The sequence below is a fragment of the Bombina bombina genome, chromosome 12 (assembly GCF_027579735.1).
Source record: "Bombina bombina isolate aBomBom1 chromosome 12, aBomBom1.pri, whole genome shotgun sequence".
Taxonomy (NCBI): domain Eukaryota; kingdom Metazoa; phylum Chordata; class Amphibia; order Anura; family Bombinatoridae; genus Bombina; species Bombina bombina.
In genome coordinates this window covers 6,753,365-6,775,378 of record NC_069510.1, presented here as the reverse complement: position 1 = coordinate 6,775,378, position 22,014 = coordinate 6,753,365, and the positions used below count along the sequence as shown (strand labels likewise).

Genomic DNA, 22,014 nt, shown 5'->3' with positions numbered 1-22,014 from the left:
GACTAGCTCAGGTAACACTGTAATACACTAAGTACAAGGAGCTGTGTGCTGTGGTGTATGGTGAGAGATGATAGAGAAGACTAGCTCAGGTAACAATGTAATACACTAAGTACAAGGGGCTGTGTGCTGTGGTGTATGGTAAGAGGTGATAGTAAAGACTACCTCAAGGAACAATGTAATACACTAAGTACAAGGGGCTGTGTGCTGTGGTGTATGGTGAGAGGTGATAGTAAAGACTACCTCAAGGAACAATGTAATACACTAAGTACAAGGGGCTGTGTGCTGTGGTGTATGGTGAGAGGTGATAGTAAAGACTAGCTCAGGTAACAATGTAATACACTAAGTACAAGGGGCTGTGTGCTGTGGTGTATGGTGAGAGGTGATAGTAAAGACTAGCTCAGGTAACAATGTAATACACTAAGTACAAGGGGCTGTGTGGTGTACGGTGAGAGGGTGATAGTAAAGACTACCTCAAGGAACAATGTAATACACTAAGTACAAGGAGCTGTGTGGTGTATGGTGAGAGGGTGATAGTAAAGACTACCTCAAGGAACAATGTAATACACTAAGTACAAGGAGCTGTGTGGTGTATGGTGAGAGGGTGATAGTAAAGACTACCTCAAGGAACAATGTAATACACTAAGTACAAGGAGCTGTGTGGTGTACGGTGAGAGGGTGATAGTAAAGACTACCTCAAGGAACAATGTAATACACTAAGTACAAGGAGCTGTGTGGTGTATGGTGAGAGGGTGATAGTAAAGACTACCTCAAGGAACAATGTAATACACTAAGTACAAGTTGCTGTGTGGTGTACGGTGAGAGGGTGATAGTAAAGACTACCTCAAGGAACAATGTAATACACTAAGTACAAGGAGCTGTGTGGTGTATGGTGAGAGGGTGATAGTAAAGACTACCTCAAGGAACAATGTAATACACTAAGTACAAGGAGCTGTGTGGTGTATGGTGAGAGGGTGATAGTAAAGACTACCTCAAGGAACAATGTAATACACTAAGTACAAGGAGCTGTGTGGTGTACGGTGAGAGGGTGATAGTAAAGACTACCTCAAGGCACAATGTAATACACTAAGTACAAGGGGCTGTGTGCTGTGGTGTATGGTGAGAGGGTGATAGTAAAGGACTACCTCATGTAATAATGTAATACACTAAGTACAAGGAGCTGTGTGCTGTGGTGTATGGTGAGAGGGTGATAGTAAAGACTACCTCAAGGAACAATGTAATACACTAAGTACAAGGGGCTGTGTGCTGTGGTGTATGGTGAGAGGGTGATAGTAAAGACTACCTCAAGGAACAATGTAATACACTAAGTACAAGGGGCTGTGTGCTGTGGTGTATGGTGAGAGGGTGATAGTAAAGACTACCTCAAGGAACAATGTAATACACTAAGTACAAGGAGCTGTGTGCTGTGGTGTATGGTGAGAGGGTGATAGTAAAGACTACCTCAAGGAACAATGTAATACACTAAGTACAAGGAGCTGTGTGGTGTACGGTGAGAGGGCTGATAGTAAAGACTACCTCAAGGAACAATGTAATACACTAAGTACAAGGAGCTGTGTGGTGTACGGTGAGAGGGTGATAGTAAAGACTACCTCAAGGAACAATGTATTACAAGAACAAGTACAACAAGAATCTGTGTGCTATTCTGTGGGCAGCAGCTTATTATTAAATCTTTTAGTTCTCATAGGTGGGTTAAACTCTTGGCTATAAGGGAGAGCTACAGCACATTGTGAAGCCAAGGGGTTTACGTCTTTGTAAAACTCATAGGAAGTTAGTCTAGTACAAGCTCTGGCCCATACATGTTTGATACAGTTTTTTTCTTGAGATACAGATCATTTTAACCTTTAGTAAATATAAAAATAAACTAATACACTCCGACAGGTAAAATTGGCTTTTGGGGACACGTTAATGCAGAGGAAGTTTTATGGTACAGTTTAAAGCCTAAAACACGTGGGAAGCATGTTGTGAATTTGAATCCATCTTGGTGTAAAAATGTATTCACCCAGAATAAAACAAACAATAACTGCAGCGTATTTCCCTAAGGGAACATTGTATTGCACAAGCGTGTTCTCCTGGTTACTGCAGCGCACACGTATGTCGCACCTAGAGACTAGAGGCTTTTCTAATGATGTGAGATTGTATCAGTAGGTAAAATAAACAGTGCCCAGAAATCTAATTAAACTGTGCGTTTATCCTGGGAATTAAATGCTTTCTGACAATTTGTTTTCCTTTTAAGAAAATATGTGCACAGTTGTATTGTGAAGATTTACGTTCCCTTATGGTGTCAATGTTGTTTTGCAGTTAAAGGGACAGTCTAGGCCAAAATTAACTTTCATGATTCAGATAGAGCATGTCATTTTAAACAATTTTCCAATTTACTTTTATCACCAATTTTACTTGTTCTCTTGGTATTCTTAGTTGAAAGCTTAACCTAGGAGGTTCATAGGCTAATTTCTTAGACCTTGAAGGCCACCTCTTTTCAGAATGCATTTTAACAGTTTTCACCACTAGAGGGTGTTAGTTCATGTATTTCATATAGATAACACTGTGCTTGTGCATGTGAAGTTATCTGGGAGCAGGCACTGATTGGCTAAACTGCAAGTCTGTTAAAAGAACTGAAATAAAGGGGCAGTTTGCAGAGGCTTAGATACAAGATAATCACAGAGGTTAAAAGTATATTAATATAACTGTTGGTTATGCAAAACTGGTGAATGTGTAATAAAGGGATTATCTATCTTTAAAACAATAAAAATTCTGGTGTAGACTGTCCCTTTAAAGGCAATGTTAAAGGGATAATAAAATCAAAATTAAACTTTCATGATTCAGATAGAGCAACTTTCTAATTTACTCCTATTATCATTATTTTCTTGGTATTTTTATTTTAAAAGCTGGAATGTAAAGCTTAGAAGCCGACCCATTTTTGGTTTAGAACCTGGGTAGTGCTTGCTGATTAGTCTAAATGTAGCCATCCAATCAGCAAGCGCTACCAAGGTGCTGAATGCAAAATGGTCTGGATCCTAAACTTCCATCTTTTTTAAATAAAGATGCCAAGAGAATGAAGAAAAATTGATAATAGGAGTACTTTAGAAAATTGATTAAAATTGCTGCTGTATCTGAATCAAGAAAGTTTATTCTTGACTATACCATCCCTTTAAGGGCAATGTTAAAGTGATATGAAACTCCAAAAAAATCTTTCTTGATTCAAATGAAGCATACCATTTTAAATACATTTCTAATTTACTTCTATTATTTGATTTGGTCTCTTGATATTTTTTGTTGAAAAGCATACCTAGGCAGGCTCAGGATTTGGGGGCTTGCTGCTGATTGGTGGCTGCACATATATGTATTTTCTCATTCCCTCTTGCTCCCAGTGGTGCATCGCTGCTCCTTCAATAAATGACACCAAGAGAATGAAGCAAAATTGATAACCGAAGTAAATAGGAATGTTGCCTAAAATAGTACTTTCTATCTGAATCACAAAAGAAAAATGTGGGGATTCATGGAGCAATCGCAAGGTTTCAGGATGTTGAGGAGTTTCTAACCACACTACACATGCGGTAGGTTGTGCAGGGAGGAACATGTATGAGCACTATTCATGTGACATCCAGAGGCTCAATACATGTGCTGCCCTCATTACCCTGTACCATGTGTAACTCATAAGTGTCCAGGAAAACACCACCGAGGTAGCAACCCTACCTACAACTCTGTACTTAACCCACAAGAACAGATTAAACACGTAGCTAAAGTCCTCTCCAGAGCAGCAGTGAACTACTGATCCTGTGGTAAAAGGAGATTCGCTACAGACGCACACACTTTAAATAAATATAAGATATAACAAAATACAGAACTCAATACATTCCCTTTAAGTACAAAGTCCCTTCTTCTCCTGTGTTGGAATAACTTACTAGTGTGTCACACAGAGTCAGATTAGTATTTATTGCTGGTTATTTATCCTAGATGAGAGGTCACATAAAGTGCAATAGTTCACACACCGCTGGGTGTATGAAACCAACACTTTAACAGCTGTTAGTGTAAATAAGCACAACATACAACTGAACTCCTGCACTGACCAATTAACCACTGTGTAGCGTGTTGCAGGGTTATGGCTGTGTATCCTACAGGATGCACTACAGCCTCTAGGGCCGTGAGAAACGTACAATTTTAAGGAAAAAATTGTGATTTCACCATAAATAATGAATTATTTTGTAATAATTTTGCATCTAATATAGAAGTTTTCTGAGATCGTCATTATACTGTTGGTGGAATGTGAGGTCACTTTATCTACTACAAATTGTTCTAATTCTTGCATGATGATTCACTACCCTAATAACAGCCATTGTTATTAATGTGTAATTATGTTATGATTAATGTGTAATTATTGTTGTTATTATTATTGTTTAATTATTGTTGTTATGATTAATGTGTAATTATGTTATGATTAATGTGTAATTATTGCTGTTATTATTAATGTGTAATTATTGTTGTTGTTATTATTAATGTGTAATTATTATTGTGTAATTATTGTTGTTATTATTGTGTAATTATTATTGTGTAATTATTGTTATATTATTAATGTGTAATTATTGTTGTTATTATTATTGTGTTATTATTATTGTGTAATTATTGTTATATTATTAATGTGTAATTATTGTTATATTATTATTGTGTAATTATTATTGTGTAATTATTGTTATATTATTAATGTGTAATTATTGTTATATTATTAATGTGTAATTATTGTTGTTATTATTATTGTGTAATTATTGTTATATTATTAATGTGTAATTATTGTTGTTATTATTATTGTGTAATTATTGTTGTTATTATTATTGTGTAATTATTGTTATATTATTATTGTGTAATTATTATTGTGTAATTATTGTTATATTATTAATGTGTAATTATTGTTGTTATTATTATTGTGTAATTGTTGTTATTATTATTGTGTAATTATTGTTATATTATTAATGTGTAATTATTGTTGTTATGATTAATGTGTAATTATTGTTGTTATTATTATTGTGTAATTATTGTTGTTAGTATTATTGTGTAATTATTGTTATATTATTAATGTTGTAATTATTATTGTGTAATTATTGTTATATTATTAATGTGTAATTAATGTTGTAATTATTATTGTGTAATTATTGTTATATTATTAATGTTGTAATTATTATTGTGTAATTATTGTTATATTATTAATGTGTAATTAATGTTGTTATTATTATTGTGTAATTATTGTTATATTATTAATGAGTAATTACATTTTGTTTGCAAGTGCATTAGCTGGTTCTTTTTTCTGGTGCAAACGGATAAATATCTGAATATTCTAATACACTGTAATGATTTCACACGTTGCCAGTAAGGACATGATTATTCTGGTTTAGCTAATTGATGTTTAATGGTGAGGAGCATTTTTCTATCATAAAATCAAATGCTCAGGCTGTGAGTGAAATCTTTGCCATCTCCTTCCATATGAAAAAGGTTACATATTGTATTTACTTGCTATTAAATCTGTTCTGGCCGGTTTGTTCACCAGAAGAGAGACTCCTATACTTGTCTGTGCTCAGAATAAAATTAAGGCTGCAGTTTGTCAGCAATCTGATCTGCATTAGAATTAGGGCAATTGTCACCCCCTCTCCATCCATGGGAAACACTTGCTTGGCCAAAACATTCTGGAATATGAGACATGTCCCATGTAAAGAAATATTAAAGGGACAATCAACACTAAAATTGTTATTGTTTAAAGAGAGGGATAACGTGTTTACTACCAATTCCCCAGCTTTGCACAACCAACATTGTTAGATTAATATACTTTATAACATTTAAACCTCTAAATTTCTGCCTGTTTTTAAGCCACTAAAGGCAGCCTCTTATCACATGCTTTTTTATTTGCTTTTCAAAACAGGAGACTGTAGTTCATGTGGGCCATATAGATAACACTGTGCCAACTCCCATTGGTTGTGGATGACACTGCACTTATTGGCTAAAATGCAAGTAAATAGTTTCCTCAAACAGTGTGCATGTAACTGTATCATGTGACAGCCATCAGCCAATCACAGACTCATATACGTATACACTGAACTCATGCACATTCTCAGTAGGTTCCTCAAAAAGTATGCATATACCTGTATCATGTGACAGCCATCAGCCAATCACAGACTCTTATACGTATAAACTGAACTCCGGCGCATGCTCAGTAGGTTCCTCATGGGTCACGCTTCACTCCGCACGGACCCATGACAGCTTCACTCTAATGTCATGACGTACAGTGAATCTTTATTTAAAATATTACAAAAAGCACAAACATAAAACAATTAAATTAGCTTATATTTTTAATTTTTTTATAATATATTAACTTACATATTTATTATTTTTTATAATATATTAACTTATAATTATATTTACGAGGAAAGTAATAGGATATGTATGGGGAGGGGAATGTGTTAAAAGCACGTTGTGGGGGGACACACCAATGGTTAGGTTCCCAGAGACGGTTGCGGCGCCCGAGGCTCTGATTATAACCGAACACTCTGGAGCGTATCTGCCTTCGGCCAAATATTCTTGTATAATGAGGCTTTACCTTTGGATATTGAGTAGCGTACGTGGACCCGCGAGTTAGGAGAAATAAACGTCAGCCAATTGTTACTGTCGCCCCCTTTTTTCCACTCGGAATATAGTCTCTCGGACATATGTCTGACGGTCAAATGTGCTTCGATATATTTTGGAGTTTCCTGTCCCTTTAATAATGGAGGTAAATTGGAGAGTCTCTTAAAACTGCATTCTCTATCTGAATAATGAAAAGTCATTTTAACTTTAATGTCCTTTTAATAAAAACCGTTTTATAAATAAAGTGCCATAACAGTCATAATGCTTCTGTCATGGCACTGACCCTGTATCTGCAGTAGTGACTTGTGGGATTACAGTGTGCAACATCAGAGTGTTATTATTTACTTCTCTAGTTATAACCCCTTGACATTAAAGGGACAGTCAACTCAAAATATTTTATTGTTTAAAAAGATAATACATTTATTACCCATTCACCAGTTTTGCATAACCAATATTGTTATATTAATATACTTTTTACCTCTGTGATTACCTTGTATCTAAGCCTCTGCAGACTGCCCCTTATCTCAGTTTATTAATATACTTTTTACCTCTGTGATTGCCCTGTATCTAAGCCTCTGCAGACTGCTCCTTATCTCAGTTATATTAATATACTTTTTACCTCTGTGATTATCTTGTATCTAAGCCTCTGCAGACTGCCCCCTTATCTCAGTTATATTAATATACTTTTTACCTCTGTGATTACCTTGTATCTAACCCTCTGCAGACTGCTCCTTATCTCAGTTATATTAATATACTTTTTACGTCTGTGATTACCTTGTATCTAAGCGTCTGCAGACTACTCCTTATCTCAGTTATGTTAATATACTGTTTACCTCTGTGATTACCTTGTATCTAAGCCTCTGCTGACTGCTCCTTATCTCAGTTATATTAATATACTGTTTACCTCTGTGATTACCTTGTATCTAAGCCTCTGCAGACTGCTCCTTATCTCAGTTATATTAATATACTTTTTACCTCTGTGATTACCTTGTATCTAAGTTTTTTCACATGACTTTATCTATTGACTTGCATTTTATCCAATTATTGCAGTGTCTGCCACAACTCACGGGCATTAGCACAATGTTATCTATATGGCATGGCACACATGAACTAGTACTCTTCTCTGGTGAAAAGCTAATAAAAAAAGCATATGTTAAGAGGCTGTCTTTAGAGGCTTAGAAACAGGCAGATATGTAGAGGCGTAAATGTTATAAAGTATATTAATATAACAATGTTGGTTGTGCAAAGCTGGGGAATGGGTAGTAAAAGCTGTATCTATCTTTTTAAACAATAACAATTTTGGTGTTTAAAGGGACAGTTCACCCAAACATTTTCTCCCCTTTAAATTGTTCCGAATTATCAATTTAACCTGCTGGAGTGTGTTAAATTGTTTACAAGTAGCTCCTTTACCCCTATTTTGGCCTTTGAAATAGCTGATTTAGCTTGTGGTATCCCAATCTATACTGAAAGTTTTGATACTAAAGTCTCAGCTACTGAATAGCCTAAGTAAACACAGCCAGCAGAAGAAGTTACACTCCCAGTGGGGTGCAGGATAGTTAAGTAATACCATGATAATTTTCCATTGTTCTCTCTAAGTATTCAGCTTTAATTTTCCAGACAAATTTAAGATAAGGAAACAAGTGTGTGTACACAAAGTGATAACATAATGAGATCTGATATAGCCTGAAGCTCAACCCATTGTAAATAGGCTGTGGTTTAAAAGCACAAAACCATCTACTTCATATACACAAATAAACCTAAAAATGCAATTTCTCATACATTTTATACTCTGCAGCTGGTATAATAAGTCATTGCAAATACATGAATATAAAAACAATTTTACAGTATACTGTGCCTTTAAGTAAGTTTCCAGTGCAAACAATGCACAGATCTCCTTGTGTGATTAGAATCAGTGATGTCCTCTGATCAGAGCATTTTTTTCCACTGTAGGCGCAAGTCAGTCATTCTCTTTGCTTTTTAATCTCAACATGGAAAAATCTTCTGAAATATTTCTCCTTTTTTTTACTCAAGTTTCACCTTAGGTAAGAAGAGAATGCTAAGAGATAAGTCAGCAGAAATATGCACATTCAAATAACAGTGAAGCCATTTTTTAATTTGCTTAATTAAACATTTTAAGTGATTTAATCTCCCCTTAAGAAAAGAAACTGCATTTTAGATGCATCATATTGATATGAAATAGTTTTCTGTCTGGAATAATTTGTTGCCTTGTTACAACGCTAAGACCCCTCAGTACAACTCATATGTGAAATAGCAGTTTTACACTTTATTAGACAAGCTAACAGATACACTAGGTATATATTCATATCAAGTTAATACGTTGTTTTAACATCACATTCGGGTAGCTGTCTGCAGAATGTCCGCCAGACAATTCTAATTAGAGTGTATCTGTTCAGGAGCCATATGAACCAAGCCAATGATTTAATCACAATGTTTCACAGCAAACACTGGCCTGCTCTATGTCACTTGTCATGTGCTCCTGAGGGTCACTATAAAGCACCAGCAGTGATTTTGTCAGCTTGTGTATCTGCCTCATGAGGAACCAGTGATGTGCTCCTGATGTATCTGAGGGTCACTATAAAACACCAGCAGTGATTCCGGCAGATTGTGTATCTGCCTCATGAGAAACCAGTGATGTGCTCCTGATGTATCTGAGGGTCACTATAAAACACTAGTAGTGATTCTGGCAGGTTGTGTATCTGTCTCATGAGGAACCAGTGATGTGCTCCTGATGTATCTGAGGGTCACTATTAAACACCAGCAGTGATTCTGTCAGGTTGTGTATCTGCCTTATGATGAACCAGTGATGTGCTCCTGATGTATCTGAGGGTCACTATAAAACACCAGTAGTGATTCCAGCAGGTTGTGTGTCTGTCTCATAAGGAACCAGTGATGTTCTCCTGATGTATCTGAGGGTCACTATAAAACACTAGTAGTGATTCTGGCAGGTTGTGTATCTGTCTCATGAGGAACCAGTGATGTGCTCCTGATGTATCTGAGGGTCACTATTAAACACCAGCAGTGATTCTGTCAGGTTGTGTATCTGCCTTATGATGAACCAGTGATGTCCTCCTGATGTATCTAAGGGCTTCTACAAAACACCAGCAGTGATTCCAGCAGGTTGTGTGTCTGCCTCATGAGAAACCAGTGATGTGCTCCTGATGTATCTGAGGGTCACTATAAAACACCAGCAGGGATTCTGGTAGGTTGTGTGTCTGCATCATGAGAAACCAGTGATGTTCTCCTAATGTATCTGAGGGTCACTATAAAAAACCAGCAGTAATTCTGTCAGGTTGTTTGTCTGCCTCATGATGAACCAGTGATGTCCTCCTGATGTATCTAAGAGCTTCTATAAAACACCAGCAGTGATTCCAGCAGGTTGTGTGTCTGTCTCATGAGAAACCAGTGATGTGCTTCTGATGTATCTGAGGGTCACTATAAAAACACCAGCAGTGATTCTGTCAGGTTGTGTATCTGCTTCATGAGGAACCAGTGATGTGCTCCTGATGTATCTGAGGGTCACTATTAAACACCAGCAGTGATTCTGTCAGGTTGTGTATCTGCCTTATGATGAACCATGATGTCCTCCTGATGTATCTAAGGGCTTCTACAAAACACCAGCAGTGATTCCAGCAGGTTGTGTGTCTGCCTCATGAGAAACCAGTGATGTGCTCCTGATGTATCTGAGGGTCACTATAAAACACCAGCAGGGATTCTGGGAGGTTGTGTGTCTGCATCATGAGAAACCAGTGATGTTCTCCTAATGTATCTGAGGGTCACTATAAAAAACCAGCAGTAATTCTGTCAGGTTGTGTGTCTGCCTCATGATGAACCAGTGATGTCCTCCTGATGTATCTAAGAGCTTCTATAAAACACCAGCAGTGATTCCAGCAGGTTGTGTGTCTGTCTCATGAGAAACCAGTGATGTGCTTCTGATGTATCTGAGGGTCACTATAAAACACCAGCAGTGATTCTGTCAGGTTGTGTATCTGCCTCATGAGGAACCAGTGATGTGCTCCTGATGTATCTGAGGGTCACTATTAAACACCAGCAGTGATTCTGTCAGGTTGTGTATCTGCCTTATGATGAACCAGTGATGTCCTCCTGATGTATCTAAGGGCTTCTACAAAACACCAGCAGTGATTCCAGCAGGTTGTGTGTCTGCCTCATGAGAAACCAGTGATGTGCTCCTGATGTATCTGAGGGTCACTATAAAACACCAGCAGGGATTCTGGTAGGTTGTGTGTCTGCATCATGAGAAACCAGTGATGTTCTCCTAATGTATCTGAGGGTCACTATAAAAAACCAGCAGTAATTCTGTCAGGTTGTGTGTCTGCCTCATGATGAACCAGTGATGTCCTCCTGATGTATCTAAGAGCTTCTATAAAACACCAGCAGTGATTCCAGCAGGTTGTGTGTCTGTCTCATGAGAAACCAGTGATGTGCTTCTGATGTATCTGAGGGTCACTATAAAACACCAGCAGTGATTCTGTCAGGTTGTGTATCTGCTTCATGAGGAACCAGTGATGTGCTCCTGATGTATTTGAGGGTCACTATAAAACACCAGCATTGATTCTGGTAGGTTGTGTGTCTGCCTCATGAGGAACCAGTGAGGTTCTCCTTATGTATCTGAGGGTCACTATAAAAAAACAGCAGTGATTCCTGCAGGTTGTGTATCGGCCTCATGAGGAACCAGTGATGTGCTCCTGATGTATTTGAGGGTCACTATAAAACACCAGCTGTGATTCAGTCAGGTTGTGTGTCTGCCTCATGAGGAACCAGTGATGTGCCCCTGATGTATCTGAGGGTCACTATAAAACACTAGCAGTGATTCTGGTAGGTTGTGTGTCTGCCTCATGAGGAACCAGTGATGTGCTCCTGATGTATCTTAGGGTCACTATGAAACATCAGCAGTGATCCCAGCAGGTTGTGGGTGTCTGCCTCACGAGGAACCAGTTATGTACTCTTAAAGTAACTGAGGGTCACTTTAAAACAACATCAGTGATTCCTGCAAGTTGAGTTTTGCCTCATGAGGTACCAGGGATCTACTCCTGATTTATCTGAGCGTCACTATAAAACACCAGCAGTGATTCCAGCAGGTTCTGTGTCTACTCCATGAGGAACCAGTGATGTGCTCCTGATGTATCTGAGGGTCACTATAAAACACCAGCAGTGATTCCTGCAGGTTGTGTATCTGCTTCACGAGTAACCAGTGATGTGCTCCTGATGTATCTGAGGGTCACTATAAAACAACAGTAGTAATTCTGTCAGGTTGTATGTCTACCTCATGAGGAACCAGAGATGTTCTCCTGATGTATCTGAGGGTCACTATAAAACACTAGCAGTAATTCTGGTAGGTAGTGTGTCTGCCTCATGAGCAACCAGTGATGTGCTCCTCATGTATCTGAGGATCACTATAAAACACCAGGAGTGATTCCAGCAGGTTGTGTGTCTGCCTCATGAGGAACCAGTGATGTGCTCCTGATGTATCTGATGGTCACTATAAAATACCAGCAGTCATTCCGGCAGGTTGTGTGTTTGCCTCATGAGGAACCATTGATGTGCTCCTGAAGTATCTGAGGGTCACTATAAAACACCAGCAGTGATTCCAGCAGGTTATGTGTCTGCCTTATGAGGAACCACTGATGTGCTCCTGATGTATCTGAGGGTCAATATAAAACACCAGCAGTGATTCTGGTAAGTTGTGTGTCTGCCTCATGAGGAACCAGTGATGTGCTCCTGATGTATCTGAGGATCGCAATAAAACACTAGCAGTGATTCTGGTAGGTTGTGTGTCTGCCTCATGAGTAACCAGTGATGTGCTCCTGATGTATCTGAGGGTCAATATAAAACACCAGCAGTGTTTCCGGCACGTTGTGTGTCTCCTTCCTGAGGAACCAGTGATGTGCTCATGATGTATCTGAGGGTCACTATAAAACACCAGCAGTGATACGGGCAGGTTGTGTGCCTGCCTCATAAGGAACCAGTGATGTGCTCCTGATGTATCTGAGGGTCACTATAAAACACTAGCAGTGATTCCGGCAGGTTGTGTGTCTGCCTCATGAGGAACCAGTGATGTGCTCCTGATGTATCTGAGGGTCATTATAAAACACCAGCAGTGATTCCAGCAGGTTGTGTGTGTCTGCCTCACAAGGAACCAGTGATCTGCTCCTGATGTATCTGAGGGTCACTATAAAACACCAGTACTTATTTCGGCAGGTTGTGTGTCTGCTTCATGAGGAACCAGTGATGTGCTCCTGATGTATCTGAGGGTCACTATAAAACACCAGCAGTGATTCCAGCAGGTTGTGTGTCTGCCTCATGTGGAACCAGTGATGTGCTCCTGATGTATCTAAGGGTCACTATAAAACACCAGTAGTTATTTTGGTAGGCTGTGTGTCTGCCTCATGAGGAACCAGTGATGTGCTCCTGATGTATCTGTGGATCACTATAAAACACCAGGAGTGATTCCATCAGGTTGTGTGTCTGCCTCATGAGGAACCAGTGATGTGCTCCTGATGTATCTGTGGATCACTATAAAACACCAGGAGTGATTCCATCAAGTTGTGTGTCTGCCTCACAAGGAACCAGTGATGTGCTCCTGATGTATCTGAGAGTCACTATAAAACTCAGCAGGTTGTGTGTCTGCCTTATGAGTAACGAGTGATGTGCTCCTGATGTATCTGAGGGTCACTATAAAACACCAGCAGTGATTTGAGCAGGTGTTGTGTCTGCCTCATGAGGAACCAGTGATGTGCTCTTGGTGTATCTGAGGGTCACTGTAAAACACCAGTAGTTATTCCGGCAGTTGTGTGTTTGCCTCATGAGGAACCAAAGATGTGCTCCTGATGTATCTGAGGGTCACTATAAAATATAAGTACTTATTCCGGCAGGTTGTGTGTCTGCCTCATGAGGAACCAGTGATGTACTTCTGATGTATCTGAGGATCATTATAAAAACACCAGGAGTGATTCCAGCAGGTTATGTGTCTGCCTCATGAGTAACCAGTGATGTGCTCCTGATGTATCTGAGGGTCACTATAAAATACCAGCAGTGATACTGGCAGGTTGTGTGTCTGCCTCATGAGGAACCAGTGATGTGCTCCTGATATATCTGAGGGTCACTATAAAACACCAGCAGTGATTCCAGCAGGTTGTGTGTCTGCCTCATGAGGAACCAGTGATGTGCTCCTGATGTATCTGAGGGTCACTATAAAACACCAGTACTTATTCCGGCAGGTTGTGTATCTGCCTCATGAGGAACCAGTGATGTGCTCCTGATGTATCTGAGGATCACTATAAAACTACCAGGAGTGATTCCAGCAGGTTATGTGTCTGCCTCATGAGGAACCAGTGATGTGCTGCTGATGTATATGAGGGTCACTATAAAACAACAGCAGTGATTCTGGTAGTTTGTGCGTCTGTCTCATGAGGAACCAGTGATGTGCTCCTGATGTATCTGAGGGTCACTATAAAACACCAGTAGTTATTCCTGCCAGTTGTTTGTCTGTCTCTTGAGTCATGAGGAACCAGTGAGATTTGCTCCTAATTAGAGCTACTGTGGTCTACAGTGTTGATCATAAAGAAATACTGTAGTGAAAAATGTAATGTCTTTAATCTGAAATAGGGCATTCTAAAGTATTGTTAACAGTATTTTTTGTGGTTAAGAAAATGTCTATTCCCATCCTGAATAATCCAAGGTCATTGTACCTGTCTTACTCAGATGTATTCTATTTCACCAGTAACGCTTTGGGAGTTGTCACAACTGATACTGTACTATATATTTGCTTTAATTTAAATACCTTTTTACTTAACATGTTTTCAGACATTAATGCCTGTGGCTTTTGTGTAGAATAAGAGATTCATCCCATGTTCCCTAGAGAAACCAAGTTCTGTGACTTGCAAATCAACAGATGCTTCAGAGTTAAATTATATGAAAAAGGAGCAAATAAATAAATAAAATATATTGCAAAGGTGTTTTACTGCACATAATTATGGATTTATATTACATTCTCCAGTATTTGCTGTCCCTTTAAGATTAGACTGAAGTTGAAATGTTTTTTTGTGTGTAACTTGTAATAAAGGGAAATAACCGTTGTTTTTACAAAGCAGGGTTTGTCACAATCTGTTAATATAACTTTATTGTGCACACCATGCACTACAGATACTGCAGTAGGCCATATGTGTGTGCACACCATGCACTACAGATACTGCAGTAGGCCATATGTGTGTGCACACCATGCACTACAGATACTGCAGTAGGCCATATGTGTGTGCACACCATGCACTTCAGATACTGCAGTAGGCCATATGTGTGTGCACACCATGCACTTCAGATACTGCAGTAGGCCATATGTGTGTGCACATGTCTTCGGCACATGCTCTTTGAGACTAAACATTGGCAGCATTTAGATGTGTCTTATCACCAACCTCCTATTAATAATCCATAAAGCATGAATTTCCCAGTTTGGACAACAAATTGTATTAAAGGCTGAATATGTTTATCTATCTAGCATCACTCTACTTGGTCCTGGTGGTGTCTCTAGCTAATTGCTAAGGGTGGGGCAATGGCAGAGTATCAATAACAAATATATTATAAGTACAGAAATACATAGGTTTGAACAGGTTTCTGGAGCTCACATTTAACAATGTACTTGGCTTCTTTGTGTTTTTTCAGGTTCCGAAGACACAGGACTGGGATGCTGCGGCTGGGTTTTGGTCATCATCTCTTTCTTTTTTGTGCTTATTACCTTTCCCTTATCAGTATGGATGTGTATAAAGGTAAGGTGCCACTTACATGTATGTGATTGCTGAATCTGTATTTATGTATTGCAAACAATTTATACAGCGCTATTCTAAAGGGAAAAATGTAATGTTGCTAATATTTAACCCCAGAGACGAGGTAAACGGTTCACAGCGACTAGGATCAGATCTATTTAATATAAAGTGCTTTGTGGGGGAAAAGAAACAGGTAGTAGAGCAACGCGTTTCAGAGGACACTCCACCGTTTCAAGCTTGCCCTCACGAAGTGCCCATTGCATTAGGAGCAGCCTGGGAACTGTGTATACGCCAGGAAGGTGAAAGACGCCAAAGGCTTTTTTCCTAGTCTATGTGATTCAGGACAATAGGCTCCTGTGTGGATCGGTAAATTGGTGACTTTGTTCGGATCATCTCATTACAAATTACAGTGTAAGTACAAAAAGACACCATCTATGAATTAGCATTGCCACTGGTAAATGAACTTTCTATTTTATGTATCAAAATTAAAAAAGAAAAGAGCACGTAACAATTCCTTAACTATTAAAGAGTGACCAAGACCACACTAGAGTACAGGAAACAGGCTTTAATGCATCTGTCTGCTAAGCATACTTAAAGGGACACTGAACCCCAATTTTTTCTTTTGTGATTCAGATAGAGTGTGCAATTTTAAGCAACTTTCTAATTTACTCCTATTATCAATTGTTCTTCGTTCTCTTGCTATCTTTATTTGAAAAAGAAAGCATCTAAGCTAAAAAAAAAAAAATTGTTCAGAACCCTGGACAGCACTTGTTTACTGGTGGGTGAATGTATCCACCAATCAGCAAGAACAACCTAGGTTGTTCACAAAAAATGGGCCGGCATCTAAACTTAAATTCTTGCATTTTAAATAAAGATTGCAAGAGAATTAAGAAAATTTGATAATAGGAGTAAATTAGAAAGTTGCTTAAACTGTCATGCTCTATCTGAATCACAAAAGAAAGAAATTGGGGTTCAGTATCCCTTTAAATACACCACAATGATACAATACATAAAAAAAACATATACATGTTTATGTGAACAAATGTCCTTGCAAAAGACTCTTCAGTGGCACCCACAACCTCCTAGGAAATAGGTGCACATAAGTGCAAAAGCTCCCAAACATTAATCCTTTTTTCCGGCTTGTGGGCAGGTATTGGCAGTGAAATATACAGAGGAATAGATGGATTCCGGTGTTTGAAACGTCAAATACAGGATATTCAGGCGCGCTTGCAAAGGGGTAAAATGGCCAACAACACAAAGCTCTTCAGGGCTATTACAAGCCTTAGACTAGCAGGTAAGGTTTGTCTTCCCTCTCGTAGCAACTACTGCCCACTATACAGCTGATCCTTAAAACGTTTTGCTCATCTCTCCAGGGTGAGTGCTTATCCGGTTCTCAGTTCACATAAGGCGGCCACTGATCTTGAGCAACAGCAAGGTAATTTTGTCACATACTACCGCTCCACCACAGGTGCCAAACGATTGCCAGGATGACGCGTTTCGCTCCTCCCACTTTAGGGCTGGCCGGGGCTTCATCAGTATTTAAGTATGCTTAGCAGACAGATGCATTAAAGCCTTTTTCCTGTACTCTAGTGTGGTCTTGGTCACTCTTTAGTAGTTAAGGAATTAACTTTTCTTTTTGACACATATATAATAGTGACTATCGGCAAATTGTTACATAATTACTACCAGCCTGAGTAACAGTATGAGCTAATCTTTTTATATATTTTATTCTCTATATATTAGACATAACAACGTTCACGAGTACAAGTAACATTGTTTACACTTTTTTTAAATATCGATTTTATGTTTTAATGTGTGATACCTTGTTTTTTATCTTGGCCAATATGCATATTGATGAAAGAGGTTTTTTTATTTTATAAAGTTTGTTTTTATTCACTGAATGTGTGATACTACACTTTATATTAAATAGATCTGATCCTAGCCGCTGTGTACTGTACTTTTGAGTGAAATATTAGCGACATTATTTTTTCCTTTTAGAACAGCACTGTATAAATTGTTTGCAATACATTTCCATTTTTTAGATCGAGTCTCTGAATCTAAATCCTAATTTAATCAGTACTTATATTGTGCATTTCCCCCTGTTTTGGTTTTATAACTGTATTTACACCCATAACTATTTAGTGTAGCTGTGTCAGAAGTTCTAGCATACTGAGATGCATTTTACTTTAAAACTACAACAGAAACCTCAGAGGTTCTCCATATTGTTCTCTTTGTTTGTAAATGAGCAATTCCAGTAAGCTGCACAGCAGGCCTGCCCATTGGTTAGGGCGAGAGCGTCACCCACCCACTGAGGGTATGAGAAGGTGCAATGTTTATCCTGTATTTTGTTTATCAGAAAGTGTTTATGGGGTCAGGATGTGTAATATATAGTGTTATTCTTTATATAGGTAACACTGAATGCTGTGAGAGCGGTGGGCCATACAGGGGGAAAGGAATAAGAGCACTGGGCTGTGGGGCCCTGCAAATTTGTCTTGCCCAGGGCCCCGCAAATGCTAAGGGTGTCTCTGATGCACAGTATTTATAATTCAGTGATTTGTCCTGGTGTAGTTTCATCATTTTAGAAAATTAACTTGTTAACGACTGGTCTGTCACAAAATGCTGTAATTATCATTAACAGTAGTCAGCCTGGTTTCTAATGGGCACTTTTTCAGTATTTTTACAATAAAACAGCTCATTTCTAATGTAGAGGAGAGATGTCTGTTGACCCCATGTATGATTACAAAGCCAGTCTCTCAAGGGGTACAGGTGTATGTATGAGTCAGTCAGTGCAAACTCACACATAGAAATCCTTAGATCTCTGGGTTCAGAGTCTAGAGAGGTCATCTCTATGCATAGGCACAGGTCAGTTAACCGCTGACAATATACTGTCTGATAAGCTGATCATGTTGTGTGTGTTACTTTCCATATAAAATTGGTAGCTTGTATTCCATTTACGTTCTTTCTTGTGTTCAGTGTCAGAGCACTGTGTTACTAAGTTACTGCACACTTAATATTTGTTAAAATGTGAATGAAAAGTGTATTATTGCTGGGGGTTATATTAAGGAATAACGAGGTAGGAGAGGTCTGTCTAGTCATTTGCATGGTGTACTCTATATATTATATATCATTGTGTCACGCATCTGAATATATTTGTTACAGATTGTAAAGGAGTATGAACGAGCTATCATTTTCAGGCTGGGCCGCATCTTGCGCGGAGGAGCAAAAGGGCCAGGTGAGCAGAATTGTTTTTGGTCTAAGACTGCTGTTATGTGCTAAACAATCAGGAAATAAAGGCACCCAGGACCTCACCTACAATGTATCCTTGTAAAGCAGTACACCAGCCTGGGACACATCATTATACCTTATCCTCTTGCTTTATAATCATTGTCCTGCCCTGTTATTTCTCTATGACCAGTGCCCTGAACCTTTGCTTTGTTTGCAGGTCTGTTCTTCGTCGTCCCCTGCACAGACAGCTTCATCAAAGTAGACATGAGAACAATTTCATTTGACATTCCTCCCCAAGAGGTAATGTATTTGTTATTGAAGGGGGAGGGGGTTATTTCCTGCGGGGAGCTATCTGGTGATTGGTGGCTGCACATATATGCCCCTTGTCATTGGCTCATCAGATTAGTTGAGCTAGTTCCCTGCAGTGCATACTCTTCAACAAAGGATACCAAGAGAATTCATCAAATTTGTTAATACAAGTAAATCAGATAGTTGTTTGAAATTGTATGTTTTATCTGAGCCGCAATTCTACTGTTTTTAATGGGTTTTTAAACACTGCTCACCAGAATACATGTGCAGAACAGTAGCATTTTACATAGACAGATATAATGGCTCTGTGGTGCCATAGTCTAATGACTTCTGTTTTATAAAGCTACTTAGTCAGATTATTATTGTCTATTGTTTGGTGCCAGATAATCATTACATTTACTAATTGTTTCCCTCCCTATCTGTTCTATTCTCAGATCCTGACAAAGGACTCTGTGACTGTCAGTGTGGATGGTGTAGTGTATTACCGGGTCCAGAATGCTACCCTGGCTGTAGCTAATATTACAAATGCAGACTCTGCCACCCGCCTCTTGGCCCAGACCACCCTGAGGAATGTGCTGGGTACAAAGAACCTTTCCCAGATCCTGTCTGACAGGGAAGAGATTGCCCATAGTATGCAGGTGGGTTATGTGCAACTCATGTATTTACAGACATTGTATTACAGGGGATGCTGGATCTTAGCGTGCAGATGAGATGATTCATTTCCAGGTCAGCCTCGTCTGACACTTTGTGCACCAAGGATATATCATTAAATGAGGCATGTTAAAGAGAATAAAATATTTAAATGTATTGTTTTTCTTATGTCACATTCATAATACAGCAAGTTACAGGGTAATAAGCTTTTTCATATACACTGTGATAAGTAGGGTCTGTATCCTAGAAAAACATTTACATTCTTCATCTGAAATTATAGTCTAGATTCCTAATTCTAGAATCAATGTACTGTAACTATAACAGGACTATCCAGCCCTAGTCCCTGAGGAACCCTAGATTCAATGTAACTATAACAGGACTATCCACCCTAGTCCCTGAGGAAACTCTAGATTCAATGTAACTATAACAGGACTATCCAGCCCTAGTCCCTGAGGAACCCTAGATTCAATGTAACTATAACAGGACTATCCACCCTAGTCCCTGAGGAAACTCTAGATTCAATGTAACTATAACAGGACTATCCAGCCCTAGTCCCTGAGGAAACTCTAGATTCAATGTAACTATAACAGGACTATCCAGCCCTAGTCCCTGAGGAAACTCTAGATTCAATGTAACTATAACAGGACTATCCAGCCCTAGTCCCTGAGGAAACTCTAGATTCAATGTAACTATAACAGGACTATCCAGCCCTAGTCCCTGAGGAAACTCTAGATTCAATGTAACTGTAACAGGACTATCCAGCCCTAGTCCCTGAGGAAACTCTAGATTCAATGTAACTATAACAGGACTATCCAGCCCTAGTCCCTGAGGAACCCTAGATTCAATGTAACTATAACAGGATTATCCAGCCCTAGTCCCTGAGGAACCCTAGATTCAATGTAACTGTAACAGGACTATCCAGCCCTAGTCCCTGAGGAACCCTAGATTCAATGTAACTATAACAGGACTATCCACCATAGTCCCTGAGGAAACTCTAGATTCAATGTAACTATAACAGGACTATCCAGCCCTAGTCCCTGAGGAACCCTAGATTCAATGTAACTATAACAGGACTATCCACCCTAGTCCCTGAGGAAACTCTAGATTCAATGTAACTATAACAGGACTATCCAGCCCTAGTCCCTGAGGAAACTCTAGATTCAATGTAACTATAACAGGACTATCCAGCCCTAGTCCCTGAGGAAACTCTAGATTCAATGTAACTATAACAGGACTATCCAGCCCTAGTCCCTGAGGAAACTCTAGATTCAATGTAACTATAACAGGACTATCCAGCCCTAGTCCCTGAGGAAACTCTAGATTCAATGTAACTGTAACAGGACTATCCAGCCCTAGTCCCTGAGGAAACTCTAGATTCAATGTAACTATAACAGGACTATCCAGCCCTAGTCCCTGAGGAACCCTAGATTCAATGTAACTATAACAGGATTATCCAGCCCTAGTCCCTGAGGAACCCTAGATTCAATGTAACTGTAACAGGACTATCCAGCCCTAGTCCCTGAGGAACCCTAGATTCAATGTAACTATAACAGGACTATCCACCCTAGTCCCTGAGGAAACTCTAGATTCAATGTAACTATAACAGGACTATCCACCCTAGTCCCTGAGGAAACTCTAGATTCAATGTAACTATAACAGGACTATCCAGCCCTAGTCCCTGAGGAACACTAGATTCAATGTAACTATAACAGGACTATCCAGCCCTAGTCCCTGAGGAAACTCTAGATTCAATGTAACTATAACAGGATTATCCAGCCCTAGTCCCTGAGGAACCCTAGATTCAATGTAACTGTAACAGGACTATCCAGCCCTAGTCCCTGAGGAACCCTAGATTCAATGTAACTATAACAGGACTATTCAGCCCTAGTCCCTGAGGAACCCTAGATTAAATGTAACTATAACAGGACTATCCAGCCCTAGTCCCTGAGGAACCCTAGATTCAATGTAACTGTAACAGGACTATCCAGCCCTAGTCCCTGAGGAACCCTAGATTCAATGTAACTATAACAGGACTATCCAGCCCTAGTCCCTGAGGAACCCTAGATTCAATGTAACTATAACAGGACTATCCAGCCCTAGTCCCTGAGGAAACTCTAGATTCAATGTAACTGTAACAGGACTATCCAGCCCTAGTCCCTGAGGAACCCTAGATTCAATGTAACTATAACAGGACTATCCAGCCCTAGTCCCTGAGGAACCCTAGATTCAATGTAACTATAACAGGATTATCCAGCCCTAGTCCCTGAGGAACCCTAGATTCAATGTAACTGTAACAGGACTATCCAGCCCTAGTCCCTGAGGAACCCTAGATTCAATGTAACTATAACAGGACTATCCAGCCCTAGTCCCTGAGGAACCCTAGATTCAATGTAACTATAACAGGACTATC

The 22,014-nt window shown here is 39.2% G+C and overlaps 1 protein-coding gene across 1 annotated transcript in view; it reads left to right on the top strand.

The window, feature by feature from the left end:
* STOM (stomatin) overlaps nt 1-22,014 on the top strand; it is a 76,691-nt gene that overhangs the window by 25,883 nt on the left and 28,794 nt on the right. The window contains exons 2-5 of the mRNA XM_053695825.1: nt 15,319-15,422; nt 18,579-18,651; nt 18,862-18,944; nt 19,388-19,591. Of these exons, the coding sequence (XP_053551800.1) occupies nt 15,319-15,422; nt 18,579-18,651; nt 18,862-18,944; nt 19,388-19,591 (464 nt within the window). The remainder of the gene's footprint in view (nt 1-15,318; nt 15,423-18,578; nt 18,652-18,861; nt 18,945-19,387; nt 19,592-22,014) is intronic.